This window comes from Mya arenaria, chromosome 2, assembly GCF_026914265.1.
Source record: "Mya arenaria isolate MELC-2E11 chromosome 2, ASM2691426v1".
Lineage (NCBI taxonomy): Eukaryota > Metazoa > Mollusca > Bivalvia > Myida > Myidae > Mya > Mya arenaria.
The window spans coordinates 30,723,181-30,741,210 of record NC_069123.1 but is presented as its reverse complement, the minus strand read 5'-3'; the positions used below and the strand labels follow the sequence as shown (position 1 = coordinate 30,741,210).

Below are 18,030 nucleotides of genomic sequence, written 5' to 3'. Positions count from 1 at the left end.
GAAATTCATTTTTTTATTATTTATTTATAACACATTATTCTGTAGTTTTTGGCATAAATATTTTGGCAGGAACAGAAGATCCATCTTTTTTTATTGGCATCCCTTTTAAAAGTATCTTTAGTTTTATTGATAATCTACTGTCATTAAAGAGTGCATTTTAAGTGTATCTTTTTACTAAGAAGTGCATCTTTTAGTTTAGGTAAAACAAAGTAGTATCTTTGTGTAATAAAGTAAACATTTATGAAATATACACATAAATACAAGAATATGAATGAATGAATGAATGAATGAATGAATGAATGAATGAATGAATGAATGAATGAATCAATCAATCAATCAATCAATCAATCAATCAATCAATCAATCAATCAATCAATCAATCAATCAATCAATCAATCAATCAATCAATCAATCAATCAGTAAATAAGCATTTTATTATTGATCAATATACCTTCAAACTAAAATAAAATAAAATAATGAAATAAAAAGAAAGATTATTTTAAAAATCAAAAATATATTATATTGTTTTATTTAAATCAAAAGAACACATCTTACTTATAGGCAATAATCAATTGCATGTAATAACAACATTTATAGAATTATTATTCCTTAAATTTCTTGTAATGCCACTACCAAATTCTTTGTCATTTCCTTTCCAATTTTACAACATGCATGATAAGCCTGATCTTATCTGATTGTACCAAGGACCAATTAAATCTCAGCATTTAGGGAGCCAATTTCAAATTAAAGCTACTGGTAGCCATTCTGTTGGGATTTCATTAAAAGAATTTTGATGATGTTTTAATTAATAAATGAATTCACACCAATTAAAACAAATTAATAGTAAAGGGATTAGTGAAGTAAAATAATGATCATTAGATCAGATAAATATGAACTATGATTAGAAACATGGCATACATATAAAGCACTCAGGTCATGGTATGTATTCTTTATTTCAGTTGTTAATTTCACTGTTATGACACTTGACTACATGTGGGACTTTTATTTGTCAACTTTCAATCTAGTGCACATATTTTAATAAATAACAATGCTGTTGTAGATAGTAGCTGGATGTAGGATTATTGGTCCCAGATAGTAGATTTACGTAGTTTTAAAACTCTATGAAGATGCACTTGTTTTCATCCTTATATATATGTTAATATCGTATTAACATATTAAGCTGAAATTGCCATGTTTCCATACATATGCACACTAGCACCTTTAATGCTATACAAATGATTACAGTGTTGGTTTTTGGAGGGGTCATAAAACTGCCATCTGCCACATGGCTTACCAGTTATTGGAAACTGGCCAAATTGGGTCAATCAATTTAAGTTAAGTACTAATAAAGTCATTACATATTTAAAATATGATACCCTGTTTTATTCCAGAGCTGTCAGGAATCTCTAGATTTGACAAAAATATAACAAAAGATCCTTGAGACTGTCATTTTCCAATTTGTAGCTTTAACAGTTTCATGATTTTCTATCAATTAATTTTGCCACTGAGTAAAAGGTTATTTTATTATTGCTAAATTTGACAAATATGTACTTGTGTGTCTGTCTGTAAATACATTATGTCCAGTTACAAGGTGTCATGTAAAATTAAATATGAAATAATAACAATATATGTAACACAAACTCATGTTTAGGAAATTTAAATAAAGCAAAATGTCTATGTATTTATTCAAATGTGTTCTATTTTTGATGGTTCAATATATTTATATAACGCGGTTTAAACACACTTGGTGCATTTTTTTTTGTTTAATTCCGTTTGAAGCGTATATTTTTGTTAAAAAATGCACTTTAGATACACTCAAGTGTGTATTTAGTGCGTTTTTTTGTAAAATCTTTTCATCACCTGTGGTATTTTTTTATGAAAATAGGAGCTACGTTGTTTTTTTTAAAAAGCTGCGCTAAATTAGCTAAGCTATTTGAAAGGGGTACACACAGTCCCATCCAAAAGCTAAGCTTTTGGGCCAATTCTGCCATAAAGCTGCGCTTTTCATAACTAGCTAAGCTATTTTAGAAAAAGCTAAGCTTTTGGGCCAATACCGCCATAAAGCTGCGCTTTTCATAATTAGCTAAGCTATTTTAGAAAAAGCTAAGCTTTTGGGCCAATACCGCCATAAAGCTGCGCTTTTTATAATTAGCTAAGCTATTTTAGAAAAAGCTAAGCTTTTGGGCCAATACGGCCATAAAGCTGCGCTTTTCATAATTAGCTAAGCTATTTTAGAAAAAGCTAAGCTTTTGGGCCAATACCGCCATAAAGCTGCGCTTTTCATAATTAGCTTAGCTATTTAAGAAAAAGCGCAGCTCCATCAAAAAGCTTAGCTTTTGGGCCAATACCGCCATAAAGTTGCGTTTTTCATAATTAGCTAAGCTATTTTAGAAAAAGCTAAGCTTTTGGGCCAATACCGCCATAAAGCTGCGCTTTTCATAATTAGCTTAGCTATTTAAGAAAAAGCGCAGCTCCATCAAAAAGCTTAGATTTTGGGCCAATACCGCCATAAAGCTGCGCTTTTCATAAAAATAGCTTAGCTATTTTGCCCAATATCACCAAGAGCTGAGCTTTTTTAAGAAATTAGCTAAGCTATTTTGGCAAAAAGCATAGCTTTAGCGCAGCAGCTGTGTTGTTTTTTTTCCCAAAAAGCTACGCTTTTTCGGGCCAATACCGCTAAGCTTTTAGCTATGCTTTTAGCTGTGCTTTTAGCTCAGCTTTTAGCTTAGCTTTAGCGAACCTTTTTTGGCACGGGATAGGTTAATATCTCAGCAATTACTTGATGGATTGCATTGAGACTTTATACAATGGTACTCAACCATCCAATCTACTTAAATAACCAAGTAAGATAACTCCACAGTTGCATTCAATTAAAATAATGGCCCCTTTTTTTATTCGACATAGAAATTCTGGTTAAGGTTTTGCATGTAACCACATGTAAGTCAATACCTCAGCGAATACATCATGTATTGCATTGAAACTTTACACACAGGCTCCCATCTATTTAACCTTCTTATTTAATCAAGTAAGATAACTCTATCTTTTATAATATATCATTTTTGCCCCTTTATTATGCGACTTAGAAATTCTGGTTAAGGTCTTGCATGTTAGCACACATAGGAAATGGTAACCGATGATATAGCTTGAAAATATCTAACCAAATTATCAAATTTATATAAAAATGCTTAAAACAACTATGAAATGGTTCTGTTAGAATAGAATTGAATAACCGTATAGCATCCAATCGTATATCATACCACATTGTATATTATAGAGTATCTTTAAACGCTTCCTAGTCAAATAGCCTCCAAGTCAAATAGCCCCCAAGTCAAAAAGCCCCCATTTTGGTCAAATAGCCCCCACCCACAGGCCAAAAAAATATAATTGTTTGTTTAGGGTAACCTTCCCAAAATTTCTAGGTAGGGATTTTTTTTTTCAAAATCTGTCGTAAGTTCAGAGTGTTTTCTTGCACATGGCAGTCTTTCCTACATTACTGTCATTGCCTGACTTTGTTTTATCATATAAACAATAATTCTGATTAAAATCTGCATTTATCCGCCCTTCGTAACTCTCTATTCGCTAACAAATAAAAAATTTTGCTCAGAAACGGAAACAAATAGTTAGGGTCGGCGCATTTTTATAGGTAGGTAGGGTCGGGTTACCCGAAACGGACATTTTTTTTTTTAGGCCTTATGTTATTTTAAACGACTTTTTAACCTTTATTTTTACAAAATGAAGTGCAATTAACATTATTAATTTTTGTATATATTAATAAATCTGAAAATTTTTACCAAGTAAGAATAACAAACGTTTTAAAATATTACTTATAAATAATATATTATAACATCAAATCTACATTTTGATTGTTAAACTTTTTAAGTCATAAGGTATTTGGTTTTTGGTGTTTTTTCATTCATTTAATATTGATTAAGCATCAAACTTAAAGCTGCACTCTCACAGATTTACCGTTTTGAAAACTTTTTTATTTTTTGTCTTGGAAAGAGCAATTTTGCGTAAATATCTGCAAACCAGTGCTAAAATATTGCTGACAAAAAATCAGGTTGCAGATTTTCATTTTTCCGTTCGAAAATTAACATTTTATGGCTAAAACCGAAATGCTTAAAACATCAATTTTTGAACTTGAATATATAAATCTGCGATCTATTTTTTGGTCAGCATTCTTATATAACTGGTTTCCATGCATTTTCGCAAAAATCGGCATGTTCCAAAATTGATTATCCTTATGCAGCTGTCACTATGCTTCTGTTTCTTTGTTTTTGGGACGGTGTGCACATATGTAGAGGAAATCCTTTTTAGCAGGCCGGTGTCAAATAATTGAATAAACAAACATTCAGCACATGGTTTGCGGCCCCATTGATCTTCAGTTTCAGGACTAACGACTCTTGTACTGAAATTTTCTCCGGTCAAAGGTGACATTTACTTGCGAACTTCGGGTCACTGACGATATCTCACGAGAGGTGGGGTCCATTGAAAGCCCTGTTTAAATATCCTTGTCAGATAGCATGTTTTTTTTCGTATCCAATACCGTTCTCCCGGGACTCGGGTCTACAAAAATCGATTTTGGGGCAAAAAAAGTACCGTCGGGGAGTAAAAAGTACGGTCGGTCGGGTGACCAGAAACGAGAACTTTTTTTTTGCCTTACCTTCAAATATACATTCAGATATCTTAAAAATATTACAACTTACATTCAAATATCTTAAAAATATAACAACTTACCTTCAAATATATTTTTTAATTAAAAAATAAGTGGGGGCTATTTGACCAAAATGGGGGCGTTTTGACCATTTTTTTCGCAGTGGGGGCTATTTCACAAAAAGTGTGGGGGCAATTTGACCAAAATGGGGGCTATTTGACTTGGGGGCTATTTGACCAGGTTCCCTTTAAACCGGTAACCGGACTGTAATCGCATACGGTCACGTGACTTGATATACGCGTATCGACGGTTAACACATGTGTTTAAATGTCGTTTCGTTGAAACACAATTGGCTTGTTTATAAGAAAGTGATATGTGGAAAGTATCGTTTTATTATAATTGTGTGTCTTCCGAGGATGTCTACGTTTAAGATACCTTTTATATCAATAATTTCTTTCCATATATATTTTATGAAAACCTAAAACACGATACGTTTAAACAAATACTATTGTACAGTACTGACCAATAGTAAAATGATATCGCATGCTTATCTCATAAATGACAAAAAAACAACAGTACCGAAACAAGAAGAATTATGAAGTCAATTGACATGGACGTATTAGACTCGGGACAGTCAAGTATAAAGGCTAGAGAGATAAGGTTTGACTATTATTTTGAATTTCTTTTGTAAATTAACTTTCTTTGTTTGCCATCGTCTGTTAATTATTATCAAACTTCGGAAATAAGTATTAATTGTTTTTTTGTTTTAGTTTTCTCGATTATCGAGTTCAAGTTCAATAGTTTATTTGCTTAAGGCCACCGGCCCATGACAACAACTATGTATATTAGAAATATGCAAAAGCAACAATGGTAACATCGGTTGAACAATGTACAATATGATACAAACACAATTGCAAAAAACTAAACAAGAAACCCACAAAAGAGTTAAGAAATAAGGAAGTGCAAGTCGAAGTACAAGTTTGAATGTGTAGCATGCATTAAATACATTTTCGAAACGAAATAGAGTACACATTGTAATCGAGGCTGTCAGACTTTTCAACCCCAATACTTTTCAACCCATTTGTCATTTGTGAAATCAAAGACTTTTCAACCCCTTTGTCAATTCAACCCCTAAAAGTGCTAAGACTTTTCAACCCCCCTTAAACCAATGACTTTTCAACCCCTAATAAACAAAGACTTTTCAACCCCTTACTATCTCACCTTTTATTTGATAATAAGTACAACAATAAGCAATAGATTTTGAAATCTATTTTAAAGAAATTAAGAATATATTAAGAAAAAAATATAACAAACACAAAATATACATTCTTGAAACACATGAGAATACAATCATCCGTAAAATATTAACATGGAAATAAAAAAATAAAAAAATGCATGACTGTTCATTTAGCTGTTTTTAATCGCTTAGTTATAAACCCCCCTTACCTCCCTGAGGAAATCCTCACACAATATATCATGTGCATTGCACTACTCTCACAATTAGTTAAAACAGAATATCTTTTCTTTATGTTTGTCCAAAATACATAGAACTAAAAAGAAATTTAAAACACAAAATGAGTTGAACTTCAAATAAAAGTCTTCATAATATTTCAAAATATCTATATTTAGCAGAGAAAGTTTAAGAAATACAAAAGTATACATTGAGTTCAAAGTTGTTCAAAATATATTATACATTGAGTTTCAAATGCTATCAAATTACAAAAAGAATAACATAGAATAATAATTATGTCAAGCCAGGATGAAATATTTTTAAAGAGTGAATAAACAACATTAAGCCAATTTTCAAAAATCTCCGGAAGAGAATAAACGGTCTTTATCACTAAGTGCTAAATGCTTTTCTTAGGTTAAAAAAAACCCATTCTATTATGAAGTGATATATTTAAACTACTACTACTAATAATAATAAGAAGAATATAGCAAACAAAAAGAAATGGTTTAACTCAGAGTGTTACAATGCTAGAAAAGCATTTAAGGAGGCTCGAAATAGATTCGTAAAAAATAAACATAATATCCAGTTACGTCAGGAATACTTTAATGTTAAAAAACATATAATAGGATTAAACGAAAAGAAAAGAAACTCTTCCTTAAAAATGAGGGTGTTAGAATTGCTAAGCTGGCAAAAACAATACCAAAACAGTTTTGGAAAAATATCAAAAACCAGTACAAGAAAAATATACCCAGCTCTGAAGGTTTATCTATTGATGATTTGTATGATCATTTTAATAACCTTTTTGGTGCTACAAATAATGAACAAAATTTTAATGTTCCCTTTTTGGCGGATGAAACGCTGGATGGGATTATCTCGGAATCGGAACTCAAGAATGCTATATTTTCTCAAAAAAGCGGGAAAAGTCCCGGCAATGATATGTTAATTGCGGAAATTTTTAAGAATTCATTTGAAATTACTTCCCCATATTTGCTCAAATTGTATAACAGAATGTTTAATAGCGCAGAATACCCGCAGTCATGGGGAGAAGGTATAATAACACCAATATTTAAAGGTGGTAACGCTAGTGAACCTAAAAATTATAGAGGCATTACGTTAAGCAATATATTAAGTAAGGTGTATTCTCAGATATTATTAAATAGGCTGACTAAATGGGCAATTAACATTGAAAAAATAAGCGATTCACAATTTGGTTTCCAGAAAGGAAAACCGACTATTGCTTGTATATTCGTGTTATTCTCTATCATTGCTAAAACCCTTAATGGTGGTAAAAAACTGTATTGCATTTTTGTTGATTATGAAAAGGCATATGACAAAATCGATAGAATTAAGCTTTGGACAAAGCTCATACAAGAAAATGTAAGCTCTAAAATAGTACTTTCACTTAAGGCGATGTATTCTGCGGTCAAATGTTGTGTTAGATACAAACAGTCAAGATCAGACTAGTTCGAATCTGGCACTGGCCTGAAACAAGGCTGCCCGAGTTCAAGTTTATTATTTTTATTCTTCGTGAATGACGTCACGTCTAATATTAACAGTAATCGGGAAGGAATATTTACTATAAACGACATAAAGGTATTTCTCCTAATGTTTGCGGATGACGCAGCTTTATTATCACATAACCCAAACTCTCTACAATGCATGTTAAATGATCTCCAAGAGTATTGTAACACCTGGGGGTTAAAAATTAATGCTAAAAAACGAAAGCTATGATTTTTGAAAAGGGCCGTCACACAGCCTACCAATTTTATCTCTACGACGCCGAGATAGAAATGGTTACTTCCTTTAAATATCTTGGGACGCATTTATATAAGAACAATAACTGGAACAGAACACAAAAGCGATTAGCACAGCACGCCTCATATTCTATGCATAATTTGTTTATTGTATTCAGCCAACCGCACCTACCTATAAAAGAAAAAAAAAATTATTTGATAGTCTAGTGACACCAGTTCTTAACTATTCGGCAGAAGTATGGGGTTTTCACGATGCCAAAGATGTTGAAATGATACATACTAAATTTTGCAGAAAATTATTATGTGTTAAACGATCAACAAATTTAGAATGTTTGTATGGTGAATTAGGAAGGGTCCCAATGAAAATTCATAGAACGATTATAATGATCAGATACTGGATAAAAATTCTTAACTCACCGAATAATAGCCTGATCAAAATAGTATATAATATGCTACGTGATGACATTACCAATGATACTACGTATAACGGTAATAATTGGGCTTATCATATACAAACCTTATTGAATCGCCTTGGGATGACTAACATTTGGCTTAATCAAGATACGTTATCTATTGATATAATACCTAAAAGGCAAAGAATAATCGACAATTATAAACAGACATGGTATGGACAAATAAACAACCTACCTAAACTTTGCTCATATTCATTAATTAAACACGAGTTTGATCAGGAAACGTACCTTAGTGATATTACTGAAAATAAATTTAGAATTGCTTTAACCAAACTAAGAACTTCATCTCACGATCTACAAATAGAAATAGGCAGATATACTAATACGCGTCGGCACGAAAGATTATGTAATAATTGTAACAACACAGAGAACTGCGAAAAAAGTATTTAAGCAATTTTTACTGCAGATGGCCAACATTAACAAAATTCGAAAACCTCATGATAACTAAATCGCCAAAATTACTTCTAAATTTATCAAAGTTTGTTTATTTTTCATTTTGCAACAGAAGTGGAAATTAAATGTTCACTCTTCTTCTGTGTAAAAGTTTGTGTTATTGTGTACTTGTACCACTGTATTTCATTGTATGTTATTTTTTGCATGGCTATGATGTTGCCACAACATTAATGCTAATAAAACTTATGTTATGTTATGTTATGTTATGTTATGTAAAAAATGCTATAAGCGTTGTATTGTTTTATGCAATTTAAGAATGGAATGAATGTCACACATCCTTTAATGGGCAAGACATGTAACATGGTCATAAAGTCCTATGGGATTATGAGGCTTCATAACACCTTTAATTTAGGTTATAGTGACTTGAAAGTGACAGTTAATTAAGGTTGTAATACCCTGATGGCCATCATTTCAAACCATGAGCAGCTTGATAAATATTGTGTATGATTTCCGGATTTAAAAACCAAACAAAAATAAGCTTAATTTTAACTTATTACCCTACCCCCAATTCTCAGAATTATTAGATAATACATAATTGATTACATTATCAACAACAAAAATCAAACTGTACTGAAATATCAATATCAGTGCCGTAGCCAAGGGCATATTTCAAACCGAGGCAGAAACTGGTCTGTGTGTGTGAAAATGTGTTGGTTCCTAGATCATCTGTGGTGTGCTCTGGGATGTTTTCTGTTCAGTTTCAGTCATTTATTTTACCAGAATTTTCATTAAATTGTATGATTGACAGTGCCGTAGCCAGTCTTGATAGGTATGCTAAGTAGTGCGTCCTGGCACGGACTTAAAAAGACACCTTCGATGCAATTATTTTGTTTTCTAGACAACAAAAGTTTGGTCAAACACATCTTTAATTGTATTTCAATAACAATGTGTTAATTGCTATTATTGAAGTGTGCTCTAAAAGCATAAAAATAACAAACAAATTTATTTCCAAATAATGTGTTAAGTTTTATGCAAAAAAAACAATGACAAAAAAATCCAAATAATAGGGGTTGAAAAATCATTGATATAGGGGTTGAAAAGTCTTTAATTTAGGGGTTGACAAGTCCAAACAGGTAGGGGTTGAAAAGTCTTCGTTTTTAGAAGGGGTTGAAAAATCTTGGGGTTGAAAAGTCCTGCTCCCGTAATCGAATACTATACACGATACAATAGCACAAAAAAAAACAACAACCCGGAAACACCCCTGCAATAGCTTGCACCTCATCTAAGTCATCGAGACGTCAAACATGCAGGTGTGGTTGTTCTAGTAGTACCCACCGATACGTCAGGCACACATCTCAACGACCCCCGGTACTCGAATATAGGAAAAACAGTGTAGAGGCACTTTTTTTCAGTTTAAGTCGCCGATTTTGCTTGAATGGTTATAAAACAATATACATGGCGACCCCCCCCCCCCCCCCCCCCCCGTAATAATATATGCCCAAAATACACCATTTTGGACTAGAATTTGTTGGGAGTACCCCCCTGCTGCCAGCCCTTTTTACCAAATACTGTTTCGCTTCTGAAGGAGGGGCGCATGTCTAAAGCTTATGTTTTCTAAAGTACGCCCCCTATTTTGTCAAATCTTAGATCCGACCCCGGTAATAGAGGGAGGTGGTAATTGTTCGATCAAAATCGGAAAACGTTCACTAAGAAAATTTATGAATACGGCACCAGAACGTACAGAACTAAAACGCGGTAGACTATCGTAATAAAGGAATATAACATATACCGCCATCCACGTTGTAACCTTTTTAAGGGTCATTGGTATTTCGAAGGTATTGCTCATTTTGTAAACAGATTTTACGCACATAAACCGGCCATTCTGAAACTAAATATATGACCTATTTCTGCTTGTCGCTGTAAATAATTCTTATAACCCATGTAAAACGATTCACTTTGCAGTTTTTTGCCTTCGTTCGAAGTCGATAAATCTATGGAGAATACCGTAACCCTGCCAGACAAAGTCTGCCGGTCCCAAGCCCGGTCAAAGGGGAGGGTAAGTGCAAATTATCATGTAAGTAAATGCAATTTAACAAAAAATCAACGTCATATTAACAAACCAAGAAATATATTAAATGCTATATCTCTTATTCTTATTTTTTTATTATAATTTATGATTTATGTTCTTACCTTAGTGATGCGATTGTGTAACAAAAAGTATGATACATTCAAATAATTCGTGCATGTTAATACGTCTATTCATATGGAAAATAGGGAACCAAGAGAACCCCCTGCAGGCCGTATATCTCGCAAAAGATGGGACTTGATTGCTGGTCTGAAAGAAAATTACGATATACATGTACTGGATTAGTCACACTGAAAATTGTACAGCTACTCCTTTTGTTCATACTGACTGTATCGTGGAGATTCCATAGGGAACCGCCGCCATTGGAAAGCAGCACGTACTGTGTTCCATGCAATGATATCACGCAACCATACAATGACACAGGAAACGTTATTGATGCATGGAGACAAATATATAACGATTCTGTGTGCTGTGGTCCCATTCGCAGAGTTATGGAGCTTCGCATAAAAAAAGTGCGGATCATTTTGCTTTTGTTTAATCTGTATCATGCCTTCTAAAATTAATCTTCCATTTTAAACCACAAACAAATGTTTGTCGCAGTCAGTGACGGATCCAGGAGTTGACGTTAGAGGGGGCATTACTTACGGGCGTAACCTTTTCACTTACACCCCTTCCTCAGACTCGAAATTCATTTTGTTTTAATTGTTGACAGGGGGATTTGGGGGGAAATTAAACAACTTCTTTGCTGGTGGTAAAAGTATAAAATGCACTTTTAACTGATAACAATTAACGAAATGAATCGAAGAATTTATTAATATAATAGTGTTTAAAACAAAAGTTTAATTATCGATGTTTCCCGTTACTAAAACCATCCAACAAACCTTACTTATACTTAAATTTATGCTGTGCTTATGTTTTAATGGTTTTGTGTTTTTTCCTCAGGAGATGACGAAGCAATACTTCGAAAACAATCAAGCAAATCCAAGTAAATAAGATGGTTAGAATTCGTATCATTATCTGTTTATAATGAATACAAAATAGAAATTGCAGATTTCCAAAAAATAAGTTTGCAGAAATAATGATTTAATTAAATTGATCATAATTATTAGACATTCAGTTTATTTACAACGAAATGTGCATATCCAAAAATGAAATAAAAATTGATTTGTGAAGAAGATGGTGACAAATTTATACAGATAATGCAAAATTTCAAAATATTAAATCTAGCAAAACTTTTCAATTAATGAATTTAAATTGTTTCATAAACGTGTTTTAATTCTTATTCACAACTTTTAGAATGCTTTTTTTCCTTTAATTGTGTAGGTTTTTAACAAGTATAAAAAATTCACAAAATGATTCTTGATATAAATAACCTTAATACAGGTCTACTTGTTGGAGAATCGTTTATCACCGACTGTGACTGGGTGGAAATCAAAACGCCTACAGCTAAACTGGTTGGAGTGGTAGATAGCGTTCCAAGTGACATAGTCCAAGGTAATCTTAATAACATCAACGAAGTTTTAGTGAGCCTTTTAATGGAATATTCATAAACATAAAGACAATTCATTTTTGATTAATGTGTATTCTTTGAACAGGGACTCCCTTTATAAAGTCCGAATTATCTTAACTGTCAGTATATCAGCTACATTTATCCACGGTCGAGAATCGATTTCTTTCGTCCATTCCGAGAAAGAAACATATTAAATCAATATATTGAAACTTACGAACACATCACTTTTGCAAAATGTGAAGGAGCCAATAAGATGGAGGTTGCAGGTTCAATAAATATAATATCCTTCCATTGTTCTGCCAGTCTTTAGGAAATGAAAGTAATATTTAAAACAGTTTAAATACAAAGTGATAATTTAATGTTCATACGGTATTATTTAAAATATAAACAAACTATTTTCACAGCCGTAGTGTGTCAGTTGTGGAGTTTTGGGTCGTAGTTCCGTGTTTCTGGTCTGTGAATGTTTGTTTTTTTTCTGTTTAGTGTCCTTGGCGTTGACACAGTGCCATTGGACTGGTTTATGTTTTAACTTTCAGTTACTGGACTTGTTTCTGTAGTCTCGATCAATATTTAAATCAACATGCGAGTTTTATATTTTTCTTGTATAGGTCATTCAAAACTTCGTTGGAACAAGAACAATCGCACATTTACTTCAAACAAATGCATTCATCTCGAGCTTGAGGGGGAAATCTTCGTCAAGAGACCCGGATACTACATAGTGTCTTCAACGCTGAATGTTAATACGACAGGAACGAACATTACAACAACAATATTCAGTCACCATGTTAATCTTCTTTCCCACAAATTTGGAACGACTGGTGTTCTTATGCAACACAAAAGATCTATCAAAGAATCCGACAACGGTGTTTTTACAAGTCTTTTATCCGCGGTTTTTAAACTTCATATGCATGATAGAATATCTGTGTCTGTCAGCGACCAGAACTATTTCACTCGTAACTTTTCTAACGATCAATTCACTGCATACTACACTTACGACATGGCCTAATTCGAGTATAAAAGAAATTCTACTTATCTATTACAAGATAGATAAGACGACACGGAAGATATTTTTATCCCCCGCCTTGAAAAGGCGAGGGGATATAGTAATGGTAGGCGCGATTCCGTGTGTGTGTGTGTGTGTGTGTGGTGTGTGTCCGTCCGGCCCACATTCATTTCTTTGCATCTCCTCTTACATTTCTCATGCGATTTCTACCAAACTTTCACAGATTTATGATCATAAAGTGAAGCAGTGCATATTGTCGGGCTTTCCCGATTCGACCATTTTTGAAAGAGTTATTACCCTTTGCTTATTTTACATTTAAAATTGGTTTCTTCGCAACTCCTCTTATGTTTTTCATGCGATTTCTACCAAACATTCACAGATTGATGATCATAAAGTGAAGCAGCGCTTATTGTCGGGCTTTCCAGATTCAACCATTTTTGAAAGACTTATTGCCCTTTGCTTATTTTACATTTAAAATTGGTTTCTTCGCAGCTCCTCTTATGTTTTTCATGCGATTTTACCAAACTTTCACAGATTGATTATCATAAAGTGAAGCAGCGCATATTGTCTGGCTTTCCCGATTCGACTATTTTTGAAAGAGTTATTGGCCCTTGTTATTTTACATTTAAAATTGGTTTCTTCGCAACTGCTCTTACGTTTTTCATGCGATTTCTACCAAACTTTTACAGATTGATGATCATAAAGTGAAACAGCGCATATTGTCGGGCTTTCCTGATTTGACCATTTTTGAAAGAGTTATCGCCCTTTCCTTATTTTGCATTTAAAATTGGTTTCTTCGCAACTCCTCTTACGTTTTTCATGCGATTTTACCAAACTTTCACAGATTGATTATCATAAAGTTAAGCAGCGCATATTGTCTGGCTTTCCCGATTCGACTATTTTTGAAAGAGTTATTGCCCTTTGCTTATTTTACATTTAAAATTGGTTTCTTTGCAACTGCTCTTACGTTTTTCATGTGATTTCTACCAAACGTTCACAGATTGATGAGCATAAAGTGAAGCAGCGCATATTGTCGGGCTTTCCAGATTCAACCATTTTTGAAAGAGTTATAGCGATTTGTTTATTTTTACATTTGAAATTGGTTTCTTCGCAACTTCTCTTATGTTTTTCATGCTATTTCTACCAAACATTCACAGATTGATGATCATAAAGTTAAGCAGCGCAGATTGTCTGGCTTTTGTGATTTGACCATTTTTGAAAGAGTTATTGCCCTTTGCTTAGTTTACCTTTAAAATTGGTTTCTTCGCAACTTCTCTTACGTTTTTCATGCGATTTCTACCAAACTTTCACAGATTAATTAATATATAGTGACGCAGGGCATATTGTCGGGCTTTTGTGATTCAACCATTTTTGAAAGAGTTATAGCCATTTGTTTATTTTTACATTTGAAATTGGTTTCTTCGCAACTCCTCTTACGTTTTTATGCGATTTCTACCAAACTTTCACAGATTGATGACCAAATAGTGAAGCAGTGCATATTGTCGGGCTTTCATGATTCGGCCATTTTTAAAAGAGTTATTGCCCTTTTTTGCATTTAAAATTGGTTTCTTCGCAACTCCTCTTAAGTTTTTCATGTAATTTCTACCAAACTTTCACAGATTGATGATCATAAAGTGAAGCAGCGCATATTGTCGAACTTTCCTGATTTGACCATTTTTGAAAGAGTTATTGCCCTTTGCCTATTTTACATTTAAAATTGGTTTCTTCGCAACTCCTTTCACATTTATGACTATAAAGTGATGCAGCGCAATTTGTCAGGCTTTATCAATTTGACCTTTTTTGAAAGAGTTATTGCCCTTTCTTAATTTTACGCATTTCTTATGTTCCTGAGAAACTACCAATACCATTGATTGGCTTTAGTTCCAAAAAATGCCCCATGAGGCGGGGGTTATAGCTGTCTTAGCTTGTTTAGCCATTATTGTTGTCAAGATTCAATTTTCAGAATGTGCAAAATCAAAACTCCTTAAAATGTATGTGCTGTTGGATTAATGTACTTGAAAAAAACATCACAGGTGACACATTTCAATAGAAGTATTCGTAAGACGTTTTGATGCTCAGCTAGTTCATAGTTAAACCTGTAATACTTATATCTTATTGAAGTTTGATGTGTTGTTTTTGTATCGACTTTGGCCACTTTTCCTGTATAAATTGCTTTAAACGGTCACCATTTTGTTGTTGACAACGTATATTGTAACTTCATATCATAACTGTTCATGTATAAATGTGAATATTAATACTGATGAATGCATTTGATTTATTTGGAAATGAATTAAAAAATCTAATGAGAAATACGTCGTTTAATTTTTTCACCGTCATGTCTACCATGAGCAGTGTTCCATGAACTCGACCATATGTCTTGAAGCATAATTCAAAGTAGTACATGTACTACTTGGTCCTTTTGATAAGTATATTGCATTATGGTTAATGTTATAACTCGATTATTATTATAAGTATTTACTATTTATGTTAATGGGGCTAGAGCGACGCATTAGTTACGGAAAGTGTAAGACATGTGCTCAATTACAAGTTACATGTTAAAATAAACATCTTTAACGATTTGTGATAAGGAATATCATGACGACGAAACTTCGACTATGCCATGAGCGATGCAAAAGACGAATCCGTAGACGATGCCATGAGTGATGCCTGTGACGAAACCGACGCCGATTCCATGAGCGATAACAAAGACGAATCCGTAGACGATGCCTTGAGCGACACAAATGATTTAACGATATCGACGATGCCATGATTGATGCCATTGATTAAACTGTTGTTGATGCCATGAGCGATACCAATGATTAAACCTACAATAATACCTCTGGTGGTCCACGATGTCATGTGCGATGCCAATATCAAATGTGTAAACGATGCCCCTTGCGATGCCATTGGCGATGTATATGACGATGCTATGAGCGGCGGCAATGCTATGACAGAACGATTTCTTCTTTTGGAAACACCGATAATTTAAATGACAAAGCATGGCATCGTGCTCAATAGGAAAGTATTAGGAACTATAAAACTCTAAAACCTTATGACAGTATCATTAATGTGCACCACGAGTTGTTTCCCTAATAGTTTACTATAGAAATTTATGATCATAAAATGTGCAGTTTTTAATGAAATCTTACAACCATACGTTCCAGTCTGTCTGTATAAATATCATTTGCTTTATAATGTTTGTCTTAACTCTGGCATGTGTTTTTTTCGTTGACATTTTACAGAACCAATCCTAGTCAAATGCGCATATGTATATAAGAGTGTCCTTAATATATACTATACCTTTGCCATCTAAACAAAAAAAACGATATTTTCGTTCGCAGTCTAAATACACACATGTAAAATAAATTTACATATATCAAGTCTTATTATACGCATGGATGTTCTACAACAGCAAGTCACAACTATCTTAACGAATAATATAATAATTTATTACGTAGTAAAGCTATGAATCTGTTTGACAATGACAGGGCTAAATCAAAGGAAAAACACACTTGGATTTTATTTGTATAACAATTTTTGTCAGTCCACACTTATTATTCCCTACCATAAAATTTGAGGGGGGTTAACAGATGCATTTTTTGTCATGCCATCCTCCTGTCCGAATGACTTTCCGTAAATCATTTGTAACCGCTCAATACCTTAACTATCCATTTAAGAACATTTTTATATTTAGTCACCACGTTAATCTACTGTCCCACAAATTTGGAACAACAAGTGTTCTTATGCAACGTAGAAGATCCATCAAAGAATCCGACGACTGTTTTTTTACAAGTGTTATATCCGCGGTTTTCAAGCTCCATATGCATGATAGGATATCTGTATCTGTCAGCCCGAACTATTTAGTTCGCAACATTCCCAACGATCATTTCACTGCATACTACACATACGACATGGTCTAAATGTGAGTTCTTGGTTCAACTAGTCCATTACAACATAGGTTTTACAGAACGGCACGGATTATATCTTGTCTGTTCGAAGAAGCTCCACGGTTTGATAAACAATTGTATTCACATCCATTTATTATTTTTACTGTTCTCTGTATCATTTAGGGAGCTCGAGTGTGTGACGTTTCATTGTGTTTGCCACTGACCCACTCATTTATTACTACTTTTACTCCGGTATTATTTAGACAGCCCGACTGTTGAATTTTGCATTGTGTTTGACACTTACCCACTCATGTATTACTACTTTTACTCCTGTATTATTAAGACAGTTCCACTGTTGGATTTTTCATTGTGTTTTACACTGACCGACTCATGTATTTTTCTATTTTTACTCCTGTATTATTTAGACAGCTCCAAGTTTGGACTTTTCATTTTGATAGACATTGACCCACTCATTTATTACGATTAACCCCTCGCTGTTTTATTTTTGACAGCTCCAAGGCTTGATGTTTCAGTATGTGGACACTGACGTATCCATTTATAATGATGTTTTACTCTTGACGCTATTATTATTTGTTTGCATTCATAACGAATGAATGTTATGTGGTTGTGGTGTATTTTTAACCGTGCAATAAATTGAAGATGAAGAGATCGACTGTCCGTATAAAATGACCACCTCTGGTGTCCCAGGAAAGAACCAGCAATCACAGACAATCTCGCGTGACTTCGTTTGAAGCACAGTCGTATTCGATAATACTATGAATGAATATTTGAAATATTGTAATGATAATGAATTTATAGA

The 18,030-nt window shown here is 33.4% G+C and overlaps 1 protein-coding gene across 1 annotated transcript; it reads left to right on the top strand.

Moving 5' to 3' along the window:
* The first annotated feature begins 4,970 nt into the window (after positions 1-4,970).
* On the top strand, positions 4,971-15,633 carry LOC128243608 (uncharacterized). Its single transcript, XM_052961484.1, has 6 exons — positions 4,971-5,314; positions 10,687-10,780; positions 10,999-11,322; positions 11,753-11,795; positions 12,194-12,304; positions 12,929-15,633. The coding sequence occupies exons 1-6, from the start codon at positions 5,250-5,252 to the stop codon at positions 13,324-13,326; spliced, it is 1,035 nt and encodes a 344-aa protein (XP_052817444.1). The 5' UTR covers positions 4,971-5,249; the 3' UTR covers positions 13,327-15,633.
* The last annotated feature ends 2,397 nt before the right edge of the window (positions 15,634-18,030 follow it).